Genomic DNA, 22,175 nt, shown 5'->3' on the forward strand with positions numbered 1-22,175 from the left:
CCACCTATTCATTACTAATTGACTAATGAGACAAAATTTGACATATCCACATTTGTATTAATATATGTTGTTTCAAAGAATCTTAAAGTTGTAAATCACACACATCAACTACAACTCACAGCCCCTTTCTGCAAGACACGTTATTTCAAGGAATCTCGTGTGATGCCAGTCACCGTTTTTGAAGAAGCTTGCTAAATTTACCGATAGTAAGGGTCTTTCTTTGAAGTGAAACTGCTTTTCAGGGCTCTGTATGTTTTGCAGGCTCCCGTTTGATATGATGCACTGTGAATGAACCAGCAATAAACCGTAAGATCTGAACACTGCCCTGGATATCTGGAAATGTTAGAAGGAATTTTGTTCATGTTCACTAGATGTTGGAGCTCCAAATTTATATAGACCTGTGTTCCTCTTCCCATGTTCTACTAAATTTGCATTTTCCACTTACATCAATCACCACAAAGGCTAAAGTAGTGCTTAACCCAGAGCGTAGTGCTTAACTTTCATTAACCTTTAAAACAGTCATAAGAGGAGATCAAAAGATGTTCTATATTACCCTGACTACCTAAAGAGCCAGTGCCTAAATTATGACATTTACTTATGTTCATAATGTCAGTGGTAGCTAAAAAGAAGCAGCCGCCAGCATCTTCTCCTACAGCCTTTTACACAGTAGTGAGGAAGAGAGCTGGAAGAATGTTTGTGTTTTCATACATTTCTTTATTTCAATTCTCTGCGGTAAATGCTGTACATAAAGGGGGTTTCAACATTTCAGCAAACAAGGGCTGAAGAAATGAATTGTGTGTAAACCGGCACAAAAAAGAACAATCCCAAAAGGTCATGTGGCAGAAGTGTATTTAAAAATAACAGTGCACACTTGTTAAATGTATAATGCATCTGATCAATTAACAGACTAAAGAATGTTACTCCAGTGTTCAGAGGCAATTAAGCTCAATTTGCCTTTAGAATAGTCACTTTCAACATTTTCAACACCCAATTGTATGTATAGAGAAACTTTATGATTAATAAGTTATAGGAACAAAAAATACAACAGAACAAAAATACAATTTGTCTAAGCATGAACAATTTCAGATGATATATTAATGTTTTGTTAAAATGTAAGCAATTAAAAATTATGGTTTTGTTATAATTTTTAAGGATTTGGGCACCAAATAAAGTGCAAAGCAAAAGCATTCAACAATGTTACATACTGGTGGCTACAGTTTACTGCAAGACACTTCTGAGTTCACAAGAGGGACATCAATATTGCCATAAGCCATGACACATTTGCAGAAAGCAGTGACCATAGACACAAAAATTTACCGATATATTGCACTTTTGAGAAAATTAATTTCTTGTTTGGTGATTTTACTGAACATATATCCTAGTCAACCCGTCCCTATAATATTGGTACAAGAGGCTACATATGTGCAAAAATAAAGCTCATTTAATAAAAATTAGTAACTTGCCACTTTTATCATTACATCAATAAAGCGGTACGATCATACGTACGGCAATTCCAAGAACTTTCAGTGTATTCAATCAGATTACTGTTATTTTTTTCCCAAATGCGGATGAAGCTTTCCCCAGTGTAAGTTTGTCTCTGTGTTTATGTCGAGGGCATTTCACCTGATGCTAGGGGAAGATTTTTCAACTGCCTCTTGAAATATTATAAATCAAATACAAGTACTCGATGGTAAAGCCCATGTTGGGTAGCTGACTCGGTCAAATATAAATATTGTAAATATAAATATTTAAAAGCCCTCCAAAACCCAAATTGAGTATAAATAAAATATAGTATATAGACATACAAAATTCAACACAATGCACCTTTTTGACATAGATTACAATTTTTATGGACTGGTTCAAACTGTTATATTATATCCCTCATTTCACATAAAAAAACCAAAAAACAAACTTCCCTTGTCTTTTTTATTGTACAGTCAAGAAAAAAAACTGAAATGAAATATGTACACAAGATAAGCCATCCCAAAACATTCATCAGCTGCTTTCTGAGTAGAGGACGTTCGAGCTATAAGCAGCCCCTGGCATATTTAAGTGAGCACCTGACTGAAATGTCCACTGCTACACAAGATGATGACAAGGCTAACGGTACAATGTGGAATATTAGCACTGTGCTGGGATAACGAATATGCTAATAGCTTAATCAAGACAATCCATACAGGGGTAGGGGTGTAGAGGCATCTAAGCCACCTAGCATTCAAGAAAAGCCAAACTGGACATCAAAGTTGTGTAAGCTTTAACATGTACTGCAGAATCTACTGCTATATTAAAAGTGGCAACTATAAGATTGACGCTGTTCCACCTGTCTGAGAAGGATTATTAAACTATACTACGGTAATTTAATTAAAAGCCATCATACAAAACTGCTGAATTGTTTAATTGAGCCTCAGTGACACACCTGGATGATCTGTCAAAATTCAAGTTGAAACAAAATTGCTTAGAGATACACAGCCAAACAGCCAAGTCAAACTGCATTAAGACATACATTTCTTTAAGGGATAAAGATTAAAGTGAATCACAACTTGGATGCACCAGTTTTATAAATTACATCTTTAGTGAGCCGTGCCTTCTTGGCAGTTAAAAATGCCTAATAATTTGTACAATAATCGGTCAAATCTAAAGATAGTCTTGGGTTTATATTTTCTATTAATGTGGTAGTGTTTTATTTTGGTGGGCAATAAAGGCAATTCCAAACCACACTTCTTTAATAAGTCGACGAAATGCTGGTATTAAAAACAGGAAAAAACACAACAAAAGACTGAATACATGCTATGAGTACGCAGGGTAAGTAAATTGTGCATCTCAAACCTGCATTAAAAAGTAATTTCACACCATAAAGCTCTTAAGAACTTAATCTTTGCTACACCAGTATGATAAAACACCTGTCACACACAGACAGTGCTTTCCAATAAAACACCATCATAACACAGTCATGCATTCAAGGCCTTGCTCAGTATGTAATCTCCTTTTAACTAATTAAAAACAGTCACATGACCTCAGTCTTCCGCAGTACCTCGTGGCCATGTTTCCATTTCTGTTTAATATGGAGTGCTACATGCGTCTAAGTGGAGTGTGCAGCAACTACATTCTCAAGCTTTTGTCTCCATTATTTCAGACATTTAATCATATCCACACAAAGGCCACAGGGCAAGTAAAAAAAACAAACAAAAAAACTAAAAAACCAAAAGACTTGGGGGAGGTGGAGAGGGATGGTGTGGTGGTTATTTTTTTTCCCCAGTAATCAGATGCTATTGGCCCATATAGGTCCGTGCCATGTCAACAAGCCTCAGGCTCTGGAGACCTGGGCGTTGCAGCAGGGGCCTGAAGCACATGCTGGTGTTGGAGGAGAGAAGTCCGAGCACTCCGGGGAGCAGCAGAGAGCAGGGCCACGCCGCACCGCCCGGACAACAGGCCACCAGTGGTGGGTTGTGAAGCGTAGAGTCTCCACGTGCTGGTATATCTCAGCAGCAGTGCTGTGGTACCACCTTGAAGCCTACACTAGGTATCACGAGGTTCCTCCTTCTGCAGCTCCCTATGCTTGTGAAAATCATTAGATATCCCAGACAAAAAAAAATCCTCCCTTCATTGCAGATCTAATGCTATGGACAGCAAAGCCCCTCTTCAGCGCAAACGTGAGTGATGGATGGGGCGGATAGCTTACAGTTGGGTTAGAGACGCACCGCTTTGGTTCTGCCAAGATTCCCGATGGCATATGATCCTTCCCGTGCATTTTTTCGACGTGATTCACAGAGCCGTGTGTAACAGCTGGAAGGTGAGACCAAGACACAGCTGAACACAGATCAGATCTGTTCTCCAAGACCAGGAACTAGCAAAGGTAAGTTGTTCACATATAGTGCATCCTACTGTCGGAAGGTGAGGATTTCAAAAATAGCATATGCCAGTACAAGTTTGGCAATCAGTCAGTGGAGGCAGGGAAGCGGGAGAGAGTGGGAGGAACCGGCTCACAGCTGGTGTACGATGCTGTCAGTGTGACTGAAGGACGCAGGCCCGTCCTGACGGAGGCGTTGCCACTGGAAGGTGGTGCTAAGAGAGCCCAACTCCTCTTCCTCATTCTCCTGCTCTTTAGCAAACTCCATGAAAACCTGAGATGTACAAATTCAGTACAATGAGAGCCCAAAAATAACCAGGAGAAAAAAATTCCTAAAGTACCCTAAAAAAACTAAACTACCGTTATTATTATGTTTATTATGGAATTATTATTAGGGAATGTTAGCATTTATGGCAACAGCTCAACATTATAACCAACCTGCTCGAGGGTGGACTGAGAGAAGTTGTATTCCTCAAAGTTGAAGTTCTGCTTAGCTGTGCGAGGCAACAAGAAAGAATTATTAGTCAATTTGTAAATAACTGAAATTCGTGTTTGTCCTAAGTATCGTTCTATGGCAACCTACCACTCTCTAACTGGGAAAAGGCCTTGGCCAGTGATTTAACATCCTCCATTGGAATTTTATAAACCATCAGTGTGGCAAAACTGCAAAACACAACAAAGCAAAACACACATATACTTAATATACATCATTAAGGCTTTGTGTAAACACCTCTTTTTTTGTCACTCAAGCACCACCACTCCTACAGACGCTCTTGTTCTCTACCACACACCTCTCTTGGCGTGAAGCATGAGGAAAGATCTTTAGTATCTCCTTGTGCAGTAGTGCCACCTGCTGGAGGCCAGTGAGCTCTTCACGAAGTTTAATCTCTAGACTATAACCTCGACCATACTTCCCCTTCAGGTGCTGGATGGAACCAATGCACCTAAAGGAAACCGCATCACAAATTAACACAACTAATTAATGTTTCAATAATAATAACAGTGTTGATAATAATAATAATGACGACAACAACAACAATTAGGGTCCTGGAAGAAAGCAGTGAGAATTCGGCTGACCGTAGCTGGCCAGCGACCATGATGGCCACTCGGTCACAGACGGCCTCTGCCTCCTCCATGTAGTGAGTGGTCAAGATGGCACCACGTTGCTTGTTTTTAAAAGCAGCACGCATTGCTCTCCTGCAGCACCAGGCAACAGTAACATGTTAATGAAGAAACGCCTGGACTAGGAGCAGGAGGTACTGTCTGTGTCAGACACACGTAAAGCCAAGTCTGCAATGTCATCAGGTTATTATCATGCAACGTCTTGACATCATCATGTCATTTTATTTATTTATTTTTCTAAATTGCAGTGTTATGTTAATATTATATGGTCCAAACAACAGGATCCAATTAATCTTAAAAGTAAAATAATATCATGTGAGCTCTGTGGCCTGCTATCAAGGTGCAATGTAAAATAGCCACAGAGGTATACATCAGTAAATGTATGCTCCAAAAACACAAAAAGGGTTTTACCACATGCGCTGCTTAGATTTAGCGTCCATCCCAGATGAGGGTTCATCCAGGAGCACAATCTGAGGATTTCCCAGCATGCTCAGTGCAAAACACAACTGCAAACAAACAAAAACATGGTGGAAAAAAAACAGATCCTGCTGTGAAGAGAGTCCTAGTAAGGCATGTCTCATATAAAAGAAGGGCCTTTTTTAAAATGGTTGGTATTGTGCAGTGGGTAACAGTGTTGCCACTCCCATGGGGTTTAAGCCCCATCCAGGCAAGTATACTATGCTGTACCAATAAGACTGCATGGGCGAGACTCCCAACACTACACTTGCCTACCTCTGTAACGTTTGAGATCATAAGGCGCTCTGGATAAGAGCACCTGTCAAATGCTTCAACATGTAAAATGTAAATGCGAAATAGGATCAGAAATGTTTACTCAAAGGACTCAAAAGTGGTAAAGCAGCGGTGGTTTCATCAGCACCAGGTGTTGGAACCTCACCTTCCTCTTGAGGCCTGCAGACAGGTGTTTAGCCTGCTTATGAAGGTGATCCTTCAGCTCCAGAGCATTAACCACACTGAGGACACACACACACACAACTGTTTCTCTCTATGTCCACGGATCCTTATTTATCAACTATTTCGGTATGAATACTAATACTAATCTGATTAGATCCTCCCCCTTGGCAATGTGACTGCATTAAGATATGAAAGTCAGTCTTACTATCTGATGACCAGGGGTTAGAATGCGAAAGCTACATGAAATGCTGCTCACCATCGGAGAATGAGCATGAAAACATGTATATTGATAGAGAAGTGCAGTCCTAGAGGTACCGTCTGATAATGTTTGGCACATCGTCATTGCGTAAGCCCTTAATGGCAGCATATATCTGGAGATGCTCCTGCAGGGTGATCCTGGGCCAAAGCGGGTTCACCTGAGGGCAGTAGCCCACGTGCTCTAGCGGGTTATCCACTGGATTGAACTCTGTGCTAAAGTCACCCATCAAAATCTGAAAAACAGCACAATGCATAAAACTGGATAATGGTCATTCACATGGTGTTTTGAAATTAGGGCACTCAAACAAAACAAAAGATTTCATTTGCTGCAGGTCTGACTGAGGCTTTTAAAAAAAGGTTCCGAGTGCAGTGGTTTTACAGCCACTTTATAATGCAGCGGGTCTGCTCAGAGGAGTTTGCAGGCGGCACCTGTCCAGCAGTGGCAGCTGTGTCTCCAGACAGCATGTGCATGATTGTGCTCTTCCCCGCTCCGTTGGGTCCCAAAAGGCCCAGGACCTCGCCTGAGTAAAACAGGAAAACAGAAGGTAGGACTTCCTTACCTTACCCAAATCTCACACAAGGGCTAGGTGAACAGAAGAAAAGAGCGTACCTCTACGGACGCAGAAGGAGATGTTCTTGGCGGCCACTTTCCTGGTCTTATTGAGAGAGAAGCCCTCTCTCTTGCCGGAGTACTCCTTCCTCAGGTTGCTCACCACCACCACGGGTTTCTGAGTACACACATTTTAAACTAGTTACTACATACATTACTTAGTAATATCAAATGTGAATAAAATCTTTCTTTAAATTGGCAGCTGACCTCATAATGAGATCTACCATCTGAAATTTATGAAATGTATTTAATTAAAAGCAGTGTATTAAACACCACAGCTGAAAACACATGGTTGGTGAGTAAATTAATGAAATATTTCCCACCTCTTCACAGCTCTGACAGGTGAGTGCCTCCTTCACACGAGCCTTCTCCAACAGTACATCCTCATCTTCATTTATGCTCTCCTCTGGGTTCCTCTGCACTTTGCCTTTGGCTTTAGAGGAGATCCTACACAGAAGAGTGTATGGAATTAAAAACAATACATTGCATGACAAATGCAACATTGTGGAGAAGTACTTAAAAATCCTAAATATTAAATTCTGCGTCAGGAGTCACTTTAACACAAAACAGAAGCCCTGACCTGTGAGACAGAGATCATAATAAAGGAGATTTCACTCTCACCTGCACAGCTGGTCATTCTTCATAGTCCTGCCTCCATGGCGTATCTCTAACCACCGCAGTAAGAACAGTAGTAGGATGCAATGGAGATAAGGCTGCAAACACCACAAGAAATTAGTCAGTATACGAAATTACTCGAGGCCTGTAAGGCATGTTCACAAAGTCTGAGAAACTCACAGCTATAACTGCAATGAGAAGATTTTTCCACAGGAATTCTTCATGGAAAGATAGAAGGAAGGTAGCCTGAAATCACAGACATTCATCATGTGTGCACTATGAACTCTATGAACAAATGTTGGATTCTAAATCACCAAACATGAGAGTAACTAAGCAGTAACCCACATTCATCATCCAGAATGCAAATCCTAACTACTCTGGTAATGCACATATTCAAACCTCAGTCAAACCTTTACCTGGCCATTGGTTGAAACTCGAGACCATAATGATCATTATGATGTTGTCTAATTAGAGGCACTTACCTTTGTGATGCAGTTGAGGCAACCAATTAGAGGATAGAGTGGGTTGAAGAAGCATAGGGTGTTGTGTAGAAAACGCATCAGGACAGGGTAATCATTTACAAAAGCCAGCTGGACCAGAGATGCAGACACTACACACACCTGACACACACACACACACACACACACACACACAGTTGTGGTATTACAACGCAGTACAACTTTTTTTTGTAGTAATTGCAACACCTTTCATTTAGTGACAAATCTAAGTTTACATTTAGTAATACATCGGTCTTCAGCAGACCTTGTTTTGAAGTAACATCTCAGCCTGTGACTTACCATCATGGAGACGACGGAAAAGAAGTCTCTGTTGCTCTGGACTTTGGCAAACATGAATGACACACAATATGTGAAGAGGATCATGGCAGGGCAGAATCCGATTAGACAGAGAATCTGAAAGGCAAGAAAAAAAAAGTTAGACATAAACTACAGCATGTACAAGATCACGAGACCTAGCACGAGTTCATGTGGGTTGCAGGATTCATCAGCTCTGACACTGAATAATGAAAATGTACAAGAGGCAGCAATTAGCAAGGTGCAATGTAATGTTTGGTATAATGTTTGATTGAAGTGTATGTGTGTGTGAGATTCATTAGAAAATTTATAGCAATTCAATAGATTTGTATGATTCAATAGAAAATTCTAAGACAAACTAGCTACTGCTTGTGCACATCAATTTGAGTGAGTGCATGTACACTCACCGGCCACTTTATTAGGTACACCTTGCTAGTACGGAGTTGGACCCTCTTCAGAACTGCCTTGACATGATGCTCAATTGGTACTAATGGGCCCAAATTTTGCCAGGAAAATATCTCCCACACCACTGCACCACCACTATCAGCATGAACCGTTATTACAAAGCAGGATGGATCGCAGGATGGATCCATGCTTTCATGTTGTTGACGCCAATTTCTGACCCTACCATCTGAATGCCGAAGCAGAGATCGAGACTCATCAGACCAGGTAACGTTTTTCCAATCTTCTATTGTGCAATTTTGGTGAGCCAGTCTGAATTGTAGCCTCAGTTTCCTGTTCTTAGCTGACCAGAGATGCAGCTGGTGTAGTCTTCTGCTGCTGGAGTCCATACGCCTCAAGCTTCGACGTGTTGTGCGTTCAGAGATGCCCTTCTGTATGCCTCGGTTGTAACGAGGTTATTTGAGTTACTGTTACTGTTCTATCAGCTTCGAACTAATCTGGCCATTCTCCTCTGACATCAACAAGGCATTTGCACCCACAGAACTGCCACTCACTGAATATTTTCTCTTTTTCTGACCATTATCTGTAAACACTTGAGATGGTTGTGCGAGAAAATCCCAGATGATCAGCAGTTTGTGAAATACTCAGACCAGCCCATCTGGCATCAACAACCATGCCACGTTCAAAGTCACTTAAATCACCTTTCTACACCATTCTGATGCTTGGTTTGAATTGCAGCAGATCATCTTGGCCATGTCTACATGCCTAAATGCATTGAGTTACTGCCATGTGATTGGCTGATTTGACCTTTGCATTAATGAGCAGTTGGACAGGTGTACCTAATGAAGTGGCTGGTGAGTGTATGTCTGTGAGCATCTCTCCTTACCACAGACATGACATTGCTGTCGGACAGTAGATTATTGGAATGGAAGGCGAACAGCGTGGTTGTCATGGCAATAAGGATGAGGTAGTAGAAGGGTATGTCCACGGCGGCCTGCCCACACCAGTATGCAGACGGCAACAGGCCAGAGATTCTCAGCGTTGAGCGACATTTTATCTAAATCGGAAAGAAAATCACAAAACCGGAAATTTACTTCTGCTTACAGTGTCGCTCAGTTAGTTCCAATTTTGTTTACTGCAATAAGGTACGTTCTGCTGAAAAAGAACATGGGTACACACTGACCCAAGATGGCGTCTGTTACATATAAGGCACTTCTTTGGACATGTTTACCTCTCGATCTCGTGTGTGGTCCATTGCAAAATAGGCTGGCATGCCAGCTGCCAACATGCCCAGAATCACTGCCTCAATGTAAACCATAGCATAAGACATCGAGTCTGGAATTTGCTAGGATAAAAGAGAAAGAGGATTCCACCTTTGGAACACACACAATTATAGTCTGTGTTAAAGACGTGGATAACTAGAATGCTGGAGTACATTTCGGGTACTCACGTATTCAAAGGGCTTGGTCCAGGTGTTGATCTGTCCTGTACCATTGAAGCCTCTGAGCAAGGCGTTACTGAGTACATTCACTGCCATGGGCAGAGAGTGCACCGTTGTACTGTTAAAGGCGATCGTATACTTAAAACCCTGCACAGAGAGATGCACAAGGATAGAGACACAGGGTGAATGTTTAATTAAAAAACACCTCCTGGATAATGTAAAAAATTCACAAATAAAACAGAAGCTAGAAGTCAAAGAGGATTCACAGTCCACATGACAGGCATCTTTAAGCAGCCATGCTGGTGGCAATCCTCATTCTCTAAGCAAACCTGCTGCTCCAAAGCCCTCATCTTGAGAAGACCAAGAGCTCAGTTTGGTAGAGCTACCCCACTCCGATCCACCGTGCTTCCCACCCACACTCTAGCACACCAACACAGTAGCTTTTCATCTGCGCCCACAAGTCAAGATGCTCCTCAGAGGTAAAGGAGATTCTTTAACAGACACATTTAAGGTTACTACAATCCTGATCCATACCAAGGCTGTTCAAAGCCTTACCCTACTGGAGCCTGTTACGTTGATGGCAGCACTGTGAGGGGCAGCAGACATGTAGTCCATTTTCTTCATCATCTCGACCTTAATGTCCTGAGACTCCAGGTTGTGAATGAAGCCAGATATATCAGATACTGCCAAGGAAGACAAAAATGGAGAGGAAGGATTCACCCAAATGGCGACCTTTCTAATGCAGTAGGGACCAGGAAGCATTATGTATATGAAAGCATGATGCATCCCTTCTAGGTTACATTCACTGTGAACCTCATGCTGTAAGTAACTTCTCTGAAGGATATCTTTCATTTCCATATCATCTTCAGGTGTCAGTACCTTAACAGGTATAGCTAACAGAGGTGTCAATTCCAGGTTCAGAAAGTAAAAGTCCTCACCAGGATTTTGCTCAAGCTTGCTAGATTTTCTAATTAGTACAATCCAGGTAAAATTAGTGGAATCAACACAATCCAGGAAGCCTGAGCAAAATCCTGGTGAGGACTTTTACTTTCTGAACCTGAAATTGACACCTCTGATAGCTAACTATATAAACAGTGCTCAATTAGAACTCGAATAATTAACAACTGATCTGAATATTTAATGAAGCAGTTTGACATCAATAATTATAAATTTCTATTTGAGGGAGGCTGGCTAACAAACCAGACGAGTTGAGTATGAGCAGGCTGGTAGCATATTTGCGAGGGGCTTCATGACGACGAAGCAGGTACATCGGCTGGAAGTGTCTTTCGGGGGAATGGATCTGAATATTCCCTGTAGCCAGAGATAGAATCAGCACCGCAGTCAGGAAGACCAAAAGCAGCATCAAACTGGTGTAGGAGATTGAGAGTGACAAAGAGGGTGGACACACACACACACACACACACACACACACACGCACACAGTGAAAGGGAGGAAGAAATCACACACAAAATGATTTCGCCTCATTTACCATGTAAAAGCTATCGTGGTGTTTTGAGGTGAAATGCATGCACTCACTTGTATATGATGGGTTTCCTTTCTCTCTGCAGGTTAAGCATATGAAGCCAGGCCACAATGCTGAACTGCTGCCTCCAGAGGGCATGGCCTGTTACTGCATCCTGCCTGCCATCTGAGAAGGTAAGAAGCCTCTGGTCCATGTCATCCAGGGAGGACGCGTCTCCCTCCTCCTCTGTCTTGTCCTGGTTGAATACACTGTAGTCTGAAACACATAATGAAATATGCTTATGTCAACACTGGGGCTATTTAGAAATAGGAGGATTGGGGTTCCTGCTGTTTTGACAACTTAATGATTTTAAGAGCATTAAACGAATGAACACACTCTCTAGATAGCTGTGTGAGGTCAAAGCTATTTGATGTTAAATCATCACAGGTACAACAAATGCTTCTCATTGTTACCTCGAATAAGTGTGTGTGTGTGTGTGTGTGCACGCACGAGTGGAGAAAGATATTTTTTTACCTGCCTGATCCACTTCTGTTTCCGCCTCCAGACGCAAAAACACATCTTCTAATGTTGTCATGGAAACACCATAGTTAATGATACCCAGGTCAGGCCTACAGTCCAGCGCTGTGAAAAGTCCTTGGACCGAGACAAGAGAGGCACCACTTACCTTCATACAAGCATATCTTACAACACAATAATCATCCAAACCCGGAGACGAAGTAACAAAACAAAGCAGCTTCGCGCACCCCTGATGCACTATGCCAAAGCTAAAAGCACCTGGTAAATCCACTAATCAGCACTGATAGAACTGTGCAGATCACTCATGTTCAGTCAGGCATAAGGCAGTGTAGTCCAAGGCAGATGGTAAAGCAGAAGGTTAGCAGAAGCCAAACCTGGAAACGTTTCCATGCTCTCAAAAGGCAACGTGAACGTGAGCTCAGCCTCCTGTTGCCTTGACAACTGAGCCTTCGGAACATGCTGCTTGACCAGTGATGTAAGGCTGTCTGCATCACAGACTTCTGTCACAGACATCCTGCACCAAGTGAAAACACATTGAGAAAAAGATGCTATGTCGATACCAGCCATCTTCTCACTTTCGTTACCAATCAGGCGGAAGCACACACATACACAAACCTTAGGAACTGACAAGACATGCACACGTAACTAATACACAATCTCACAAACATTAGGATCATTCAATCTTTATATTTACTATATTTACTAAGTTTTACTAAGTAAACTTGAGTAGTTTTCAAATTCATACTTTCAAGTATACTAAATTAAACAGCTATTTCATTAAATTTAAACCACATTGTTTACATATTAAAATAATTGTTTTTTAGGGACTAGTTACTCCACAAACTAGGATAACTGCATGTCATTCATATATCATTATAGTACGTTACACTGACCTGAGGTGGTAGCCAACTCCACACTTGGTTTTGAGGTAGAGAGACGAGCCCACACATTTCAGCTGGCCTTGAGAGATGACCGCTTTACGATCTGTGGAGCAGAAGGGTCAAACACGAAGGAAATACCAAATATGACGGAGTGTTTCTGTGATTAGGACCACGTGAGAATGAGCACAAGGAAGGCCGACCATCCTGTACCTGCCAGTATGTCTGCCTCATCCATGTAGTGTGTGGTGAGGACCGTAACTCTGCCCGCCCGACGACCCTTCAGCAGGGCCCACACCTGGTGACGTGACACTGGGTCCATACCTGCTGTAGGCTCATCCAGGAGCAGGATCTATAGCACGCGTACACACGTAGACACACACACACACACACATACACACAGTGAACCAGAAGCATTCATTAAGATAATCAAGCTGTGGAGGTGTTCTGTACCTTAGGGTCCCCTAGAATGGCAATGCCCACAGACAGCTTCCTCTTCTGACCCCTGCTCAGGTTCTTGGCTTGTGCATCCATGATCTTCTCCAAGTCCAGATCCTTCAAAACTTTCCTAACCTATAGACAGGCAAAGCAGTCTTTACATACAACACAGCAGCTCTAGTTAGTGCAAACTGACCTGGAGAGAGGATACCTCGATACAGTCCGAAAAATTTCTTTATTTATTTCTGTGATAAATTATTGACCCTTTCCGGTTGGGCTGTGCTGAGGACCAGGCAGTGATAGCAGGTCCTCACCTCATTGTCAATGTCACAGGGTAGAATGCCTTTAATGGCTGCGAAGATCCTCAAGTGCTCCTCCACAGTCAGCACGTCAAAGATGATGTTGAACTGTGGGCAGATTCCCACCAGCTGCTTCATCTCAGCCCCGTCTGCAATCTCCGCCACTGGAGAGCCGTAGATGGTAGCAGAGCCTGTGGACCAGACAAGGGGATTACAAATGTGCAGGTGCTCACTTTTTATGTTGTATTTGTCCACAGTTATGAATCAGATAGGTGAGCTGGGTAATTTTATTAGATATGCTCCCTTCTTAGAGAGAGCCTTGTATGCATTCACACTAATATTGGACAGTATTTATTTAGAAGTGTACAATGCCTTGATCAGACCTTCTGTTGCAGGACAAATGCCACACAGGATGTTCATGAGGGTGGACTTCCCTGCTCCACTATGACCCAGCAGAGCCGTGATCTGACCTTCGTAGATGTCAAAAGTCAAACCTGAAAGTAAACCTGGGGTTTAGGGATAATCCTCTATGCTAGGTGTGTTAGATGTGTTGCATCACAGCCAAAAGCAATACCAGGTGTTAGCACTTGTAGTTAGGGATTACACTGGCCGGTGGTTGCCAGAGTAATCGCAGGTAGGTACCATGCAAATGGACCCTGAACCAGGGGGCTGAGAATTCTGAACTCCCTACACTTAAATCCAGATTAAACCTCCCCAACTGCAAATTTAATCCTCTCCCCAGGCTGCCAGGTGTGCTTATAATGCAACAGAGCAGAATAGAACCACAGCAATACTTATTGCAGTAAACATGTATGAATAAATCAATACAGAAGGGTGAAATAATAATCTTTGCTAGAAATATAATGAAACTGCTATTACTGTTAAGACAGGACATCAGTATCAAAGTATAAGAACTCACCATGCAGTGCATCCACCATGCTGTCCTTCTCTTTATAGGTTTTATGGATGTTATAGATCCTGGGGTGAAGATGAACACACACACGAACACACACACACACACACGATGGATATTCAATGGTGACCTCGCCATGACCTCACCAAGTCTCCCTCATATTTAGCCTACACAATGATATTTGCAGGCATTTTCACACCCCACCTTCTAGGTTTTATTTATTTTGTGAACAGACAAATATTTATATATAAGCAGACATGTGTTTTAACACTCAGAGCACAAATCATAAGAACTGGGAGGTCTTGCCCTTACTGATGGCTCGTTTGTGCAAATAAGTATCAGCAAGTACTGTGCACATGTGTTGTAATTCACATGGTATTATAATTATAATCATTAAAATATGAATTAATGATGTATTCTTCACCTAAGCATATGCCAAAGTTTTCATGTTCCCACACCTGATAAGCCACTCTCACCATTTCTGTAAGCATGTTGTTTACTGTGAAACCTGATATTTTTAGAGTGTTTTATGCATAAAGACACTGCTATGAAAATTCAAAATCATTACATTAGGGCAGAAAAAACATACTATGTATAGCTGCTTTGTGGAAGTTACAAAGTTAGAAAAATAAAGGTGCAAAAAAAATAAAACGATACAGCTTGGGTCTCCAACAGCTTAAATGTGTGAAAGGTTAAAGTAATACCTGATGGCCTCTTTGCCTCTAAACTCAGGAGAAACTGGTTCCACCGACTCATCAGCCGTAGGCGTCCCATTCACCTCGCCTTCATAAACAGAGCTCACTTCCACATAGCGCTTTCTGCGTTTTGACCAATAAGAAGGCTTCAAGAAGTAGATCACAGAGCGTCTCATTCCAAACTCGCCTAGAGGGCAAAATAAAGTTACAAAAGCTGAGCTCCTCCAGGATTTTTTACACTACAATCTGAGAGGCACCAATCATGTTGAAACACAGATTATTGATGGCTGATACCAAAAAAATTTCAACATTTCTAATATCAGTAAACCACCATAGTACCATATTGGATCATGGGCTATTTTATGCACAGACATATTAAAAATTAAAAGACACTTAAACATAACTAGAAAAAACATGGAAGTAAAAGGATACAGAACATTACCGTAATTATAAGCAATACTACTTATAAGTATAAAATAGTTAATTTCACTGTATAGCCAAGAGGCTCCCAGACATTGTCTTGTAGAGCAAGTTATGACTAACTTTACTATGTGAGTGGGTGTGGCTTGGCATCTGTAGCTGAACTGTTACACTCTATATTACAGTTAGAATCCAACCCAATTCACCACCAGGAAAATCACATCATGGGCCATAAAATTTGTTTTTCCCCATGGAAGATATACAGTCAAATTTATTGCTTTTTTGGACTGCCTTAATTGGAGGCTTCTACAGGCCTGATTTGACATCTTGCATTGATGTAGCCTCCACATGTCCAAGTTAATTGGTTCAATCGCACCAGAAGGAACTCCATAACAATTTAGCAAATGCGTTAAAATTCTAAACGGTCAGCATACAGCAACACGTTCGTGGTATTTTAAACGCTGATGGACGAAAGCTGTTATATACAATAGCAATGCTGTGTTAAGAGGACCCATATTGAAATGTCTGACGGGTGTTTGTAGGATAGGGTGTGTAGCTCACCTGGTAGCACCTGGTCTAGATAAATAGCCAGCAGCAGATAGAGGAAGCAGTCGAGGAAGAGCATCAACAATGGCACATACAGTGCATGAGGACCGTGAGCCAGAGTGGAGAACACTGCACCGTCCCCCTGGGCCTCCAGATAGACCACCTACACGTTTTACAATCAACACAACACATGGCAAGCACAAATAAGGTATGTCCATCAATGTACTGAAGGAGTATTAACTAATCAAACATGGCAAGGCCTAGAACTAAGGAAAAAGTACAATCAAGTCTAGTTTTGTATAGGTCACAAAGTGCTGTTTCATACAAAAAGTGCATTTGTTTTAGAGGGGATATAAATAATTTTTATTCCAATTAGCACAAGATAAGTACCAGTTTATCTGTGTCACCTCTAAAAGCACTTTAACACACAGGGACCCGAACTCGGGCACCACTGCCCTGTTGGATTGTGTGTTACCTGGGCAATGCCAATGGAGAAGGCACTGGGAGAGAACAGGCAGAGCAACCAGACAGGCAGCTGGGGGAAATCCCTCATCAGAACAGTAAACAGAGACAAGCAGCCAAACACCAGCGTCAGCATGGAGCCCGTTGTACAAGCAAACTTGGGCTTCTTAAAGAGAGGAGTCAGCATGAAGGAGAAGAAGATCTGGGGAGAAGGGAGGAGAGGCAAAGTCATCAGCTACACATCCAAGTTCTACTACAGGACTACTAAAACACACATGCATTCCTTCCTTCTTTCCAATTTGCTCTGGTGTGAATTACTGTGTTCAAGAGCATTCTGCAATACTGAGTAAACAACTGTAGGTATAAACCCTTGAGACGTTTGAAGACAATACATATATGACCTGAGCACCACTAAACATGTTGAATTAAAAAGGTACAATATCTAACAGAATCAGACCTGTGATTACAAACTTTTGTATCTATGAGGCCAGGAAATGAAGCAAGACCTATGGTCAAACAAGCAATCTCCTAGAACCAATTAAATGAAATGCTGCTTTTTACCTACAAAACAAATGAAGACTGACAGCACTTACAGTGGATATTCCATAAAGGAAGATGAGAAGGAATATGACAAGGAAATTGCTGTTGGAGAAGAGAGGTGTCCATGTAGAAATAACAGCCATAAGAACAGACATTGTGGTAATCAGGGCGGCATAAAGAAGACCCCACGAGAGCCTATACATGAAACACACACACACACACACACACACACACACACACAATTGTAAACCCATGCACCATTGCAGCCATGGACCTCCACAATTTCACAACATGCTGAATGGAAAGAGAAGTACTAATAATGAAACACTGTTTCATGAGCCTTCAAATCTCACTGCACATTCGCTACAGACTGCATGTTCCACACATGAGCAGAGGCCATAAAGGACATAAACGTGGCAAAAAACTCAATGCAGATTCAATTGGAGTTGCGCAGTTGACTCATCAAGGTGAGCGTGCCTACCAGAACGCCGTGTCATACAGCCCCATCATGCTCATGGTGTCTTTAAGCCGGTGCTCCTTCTCTGCTGCCACATTGACAATGAGGAAGGAGACGAAGGGCGTGAAAGCCAACACCAAATAAATGGAGATGAGTGCATGAGGGAACTTCTGGACCTCCACTGTGTCGGGGTGACCCATCATCACCACACGCAAACTCAGCTCCACCCACACTGAACGCTTCGTCTGCATCTGCATCAAAAGATTAAAAACGGCGTCTTTTTTTTTTTCCTTTTTCCTTTCCAGAGAATTTTGTGTATTCCTCACCGATAGACCTTGTTTCATACGTTTTCTGAAGCTGCGCTCTGCTTGTTAAAATGATCAGTTTTCAATAATGTGGGTGTAGTTACATTACTAAAAACTAGGTTTTCAAGTGTGTGTTTAAAGCCAACATACTCCAGGCCCAGATAAATGCACAGCTTTTCATGCCAACCCCACCTGTATGATGGCAGCGTCGATCAGTGACTGAAGCCGTGTGAAACCAGAATACCAATAGTTTGCTGCATGGCAGTTCAAATGGTTGGCATAACAGTTAGCTGAGAAGTAAGACAAAAAGCAAAAACTTAATTCTAGGACATGGCTTTGCTCAAGTTTCAAATATTATATTTAAATTACTGAGCAGAATATAAATATACACAAGCTTAGCCTACACTAATTGGTAACCAACAGTAATTTTATGTATATTTCCATAAAATGCATCAAACATTATTTGAGTACTCTGCTAACCAAATGTTAGCAATTGTCCAAAACAGAAGAGCTAAGCAAATTAAGACTTCATATTCAAAGCATGTTAGGTATTGGTGATTTTGCTTAATCTCTCTCCTTTTTATTTTTTAGAATCTACTCTACAAAGGCAGGCATTCTCACCAATCGACTCAGTGTAGTCACTAGGCAAGGGGACCTGGTGATAGGGGAATCGTAACTGGTAGGACATCTTATCAAGGAACACCACTCCCACATAGCCCACAGGTTCATAGAGGCTGGCATTCTCCAGGTCTTCTTCAGTAGAAAACATATCTAAATGGTCCTGCATATCTGTTAGAAGAACCACATGAACCATGTCATACTTTATCAACACACAGGAATATACGGTTTTACGGTCCTCTGCACACACAGCATCTTTATTTCTGCATGATGTTATGGTTATATTATTGTTAAGTTAATTTCACATGTCCTAATTACAGACAAATTATGTGAACACTAGGAGAATATTAACACTTACATATTTCACTAGAATGCTCATAAATAACTGTATATTGTGCAGCAACATTAGTAGAGTACATATCTATGTCCATCACATAAATTTTGTCAGGTTTTCTCAAGCCCTTGATGGCTCATGGCTCCATAAACAGGATACCAAATACAAATATGGTCTTTTTCTTAAGTCAAAAACATGTTTCTATGGGATTATGCCAGTGGATTACCAGTCGCTGAAACTCACGTAACTCTTGTGCCACTTCCTCCATAATCTGACTGGTGACATTTGTTATGGGAGTGTAACCCAGGCCTTTGAGGTAAACATCACTATCTTCTAGCTCAGAGGTGCTGATGCTCCCGTAGGAGATATGAGGGTTGAGGGTACTGATCAGGATGAGCAGACCCAAGAGCAGCAGAGGAAGAATCAACTCCTACACAGAGACAAACACATGGCATAATGCCACAAGTAATCATTGGGAACGTAACAATAATCTGGAGATTATCTGACACGGAATAACATATATGTGTTATGGCATACTGAGTCTATGACTTTTCCCCCCCAGCCCATTTCCGCTTAGAGACATGTGACACTAAAAGTTAATATTTATAAAAGTGTGACCCTTTTAAATATTATCAAATGCTACTGACCATTACAAAATATCAGAAATTTCAGGACTCACAATATTGCTGCAAATCAAACTCTACAACAATCAATAAAGCAAAGAAGGCAGTTGCTGGCAAGAGGTCTATCTGAAGGCACTGCATAAAACTTTTATCCATTTATCCCTATTAATAACTTGCAGAGCCCTATGCATCTCAATGTGAACAACAACAAGTAGCACTGTAAGTGCAGCTTGAAATGCACATGGAAATGAATGGCAGCAGTGGGTGTGTTATTAAAGAGGGCCTCCATTTCCTTAACAGCCTATTCATTCCACAAGGCTTTCAAATACACCCTCTCTCACTCTCCAGCCCTAAGGAAACAAGCATCAAACACGGAGGGACATTAAAAATACATTAGAGCAACTTAAGCTAAAATAAAAAATACATGACTGCCACCAAGAGGAAATAAATAAATAAATTGAAAGAAAAATTGCCAGGGGAGGTTTAATTTCTCACTCCGTTCAAAATCAAAAGTGAAACGCCAAGAAACTTGAGTTGAGGAAGAAAAAAAAACAGCAGACAATAACACACTCGCAGAATAGAGCACTGTGCCTTTAGAATCTGAAGATGAAGTTAAATGGTAAAAACCATGTAATTTTGGGCTTAATTACTTCTGAACTCCCTTTCTTATACATCTACACACTGTCAGTCTTTCATTGTAATATGTATTTTATCAGGTATATTAACAATAAGCAATTGTATTATTTAAAGGGTGATCTTTAGAACTGATTCTAAATACGTTGGATATTCAGCATGATACATCATCTTAATGTTTTTTCTGGTCCAGTACTATGACCAGAAATCTCTGTAAATTAAATGTTGAGTTTAAAAATGATCAAACTAAATATTTGAGTCTATTAAGACATCCAACTATGATTATGCTGCCTGATGAGCCAGCTAATGCTAAGTCACTCCAGCTATGCCATGACATATACCCAAGTAATGAAATCCTAACCAATGTAAAACAGGTCACATCAAGGCACTCATAGTTAATTCCTAAGCTCTCAGCGACATATGCCAAGACCCTCCACCTCCAAAATAATAACAACTCATTTTAAATGGCACCTGGAGACTTTGTTGCTTGGTCCTCCATTTGATCAGAATATTTTTGTACAGCAGGCTTTTCGTTTGATGCCAGACCCCAGCATCTCTTCTCCTTAAAGGTTGCATTTTTGCAGCATGCTTCAACAGGCTGGGACAAGGACAGGAACGCACCTTCACGTCCGATACAGCTGGGGGGGAGAGACCGAGAAGTGAAACTCCAACGGAAACTAGCGCAAAAAAATGGTGCAAAGTTTAAAAAAACCGCACCTGCATGAATAACCGCTGACCAAAATCCAACTTCCCAATAACTTTCACCAAATTGCACTCTGTGTTTTAACTTATAGTATTTCTGTTATCTACATGGGGCGTAAGTTAACTAGCTATCCGATTAATCAACTTATTTCAACAACAAAATAAATATTTTGAATATGTTGGCCGAGTTGAATACATTTATAGCTAGCTAGTAGCTAGATATATATAGCTAAACACACATATCGCACCTGCACACAAAAATATATTATTTATTGATCAAACTGATATGTTTAGCTAGCGAGCTAGATAAGACAGCTAGATAGCGACCATCCCCGACACCCTGCTGTCATGCTAGCTGCTGGTAGTAAACACCGACAGGCAGCTAGCCGCCGTCAACTGGACCGTCCTGCGTTAAACCGCGAGTCAGTTGAAACGGACTTACGTATGAAATACATTAAGGCATGTCTTTCTCCCGGGTCGCGACGTCTCTGTCAAACGCTGTTCATTGTGATTTTGTCAGCGCACCCAGTCAAAATGCGCACACGCCACTGGTCTATTCTCGTACACCTGAACCTAACCGTGTTTGCGATGCCACTTCCTCCCCAGCCACCAGCTGCACCGAGGCCCGTGACGTTGCCCAATCATGAGTCACTCTGCTCCAGATTAGGTGATTTTGTTGTTGTTGTTATTGTTGTTGGTAGGTTTGGTTATGTTATATTTTTGTTAATAAATGATTGGTTTCCGTCAGGCGACATATTGAATTTCACGCACATCTTTCACATTCAATCAACAGCAAATGCAATATGCAAATGGGTTCGGCTCTTGACCGCTCTTGATATGCTGGCGTTAAAGGCAATTCAGTAAATACGGCAAATTTACAATCAGTTTTATTCGGATACAAATAAAAATATACAAAATTAAGAATAGAAAAGAATATCTGTATGCATATGAAAAATATCACAAACTTCAAAGAAGATGAAAGAAAAGGCAGATTGATCATTAAGAACATCCTCCGAGGCTCAGAAATGTTGAATCTGTGTTGATACCACTAGCACACAACATACACAGAAGAAATTTGGTTGAATGATCAACCTCTGGCAAATTACTAAGAAATGTAAAAATCCTATTTGTTGCTTAAACTAAACAATAACAGTGACATCAGCAAACAAAATGGAGTGACACACAGGAATCAAATCTACAGAAGCGTCTTTGTCACTAAGAAGCTATGACAGTAATACCAGAAACACACCTTGCTTGTGTGAGACAAGAAGAAAACCGTAAAAACCAGTGCCCC

General features: G+C 41.3%; 1 protein-coding gene across 1 annotated transcript; it reads right to left on the reverse strand.

Moving 5' to 3' along the window:
* Positions 1–693: 693 nt before the first annotated feature.
* Positions 694–21,499, reverse strand: abca5 (ATP-binding cassette, sub-family A (ABC1), member 5). Its single transcript, XM_076999631.1, has 39 exons — positions 21,324–21,499; positions 20,651–20,817; positions 19,167–19,353; positions 18,593–18,760; positions 18,164–18,261; positions 17,691–17,917; positions 17,263–17,404; positions 16,683–16,871; positions 16,223–16,370; positions 15,251–15,428; positions 14,553–14,611; positions 14,017–14,127; positions 13,649–13,824; positions 13,350–13,469; positions 13,110–13,248; positions 12,912–13,002; positions 12,393–12,532; positions 12,016–12,135; positions 11,556–11,757; positions 11,220–11,386; positions 10,575–10,702; positions 10,029–10,166; positions 9,810–9,923; positions 9,465–9,635; positions 8,162–8,275; positions 7,847–7,984; positions 7,545–7,610; positions 7,371–7,462; positions 7,073–7,196; positions 6,750–6,867; positions 6,569–6,660; positions 6,197–6,372; positions 5,865–5,940; positions 5,381–5,475; positions 4,925–5,044; positions 4,639–4,791; positions 4,431–4,510; positions 4,286–4,341; positions 694–4,121 (listed from the first exon to the last, which is right to left on the reverse strand). The coding sequence occupies exons 1-39, from the start codon at positions 21,334–21,336 to the stop codon at positions 3,981–3,983; spliced, it is 5,034 nt and encodes a 1,677-aa protein (XP_076855746.1). The 5' UTR covers positions 21,337–21,499; the 3' UTR covers positions 694–3,980.
* Between the last annotated feature and the right edge of the window lie 676 nt (positions 21,500–22,175).

Source organism: Brachyhypopomus gauderio, chromosome 3, assembly GCF_052324685.1.
Source record: "Brachyhypopomus gauderio isolate BG-103 chromosome 3, BGAUD_0.2, whole genome shotgun sequence".
In the NCBI taxonomy this organism is placed as follows: domain Eukaryota; kingdom Metazoa; phylum Chordata; class Actinopteri; order Gymnotiformes; family Hypopomidae; genus Brachyhypopomus; species Brachyhypopomus gauderio.

Coding starts and splice junctions, on each gene's coding strand:
- abca5 (XM_076999631.1), bottom strand. Junction 15,429..16,222: donor TCTAGACCAGGTGCTACCAG/GTGAGCTACACA, acceptor TTTGCCCTCTAG/GCGAGTTTGGAATGAGACGC. Junction 13,825..14,016: donor CATTTGTCCTGCAACAGAAG/GTCTGATCAAGG, acceptor TCTGGTCCACAG/GCTCTGCTACCATCTACGGC.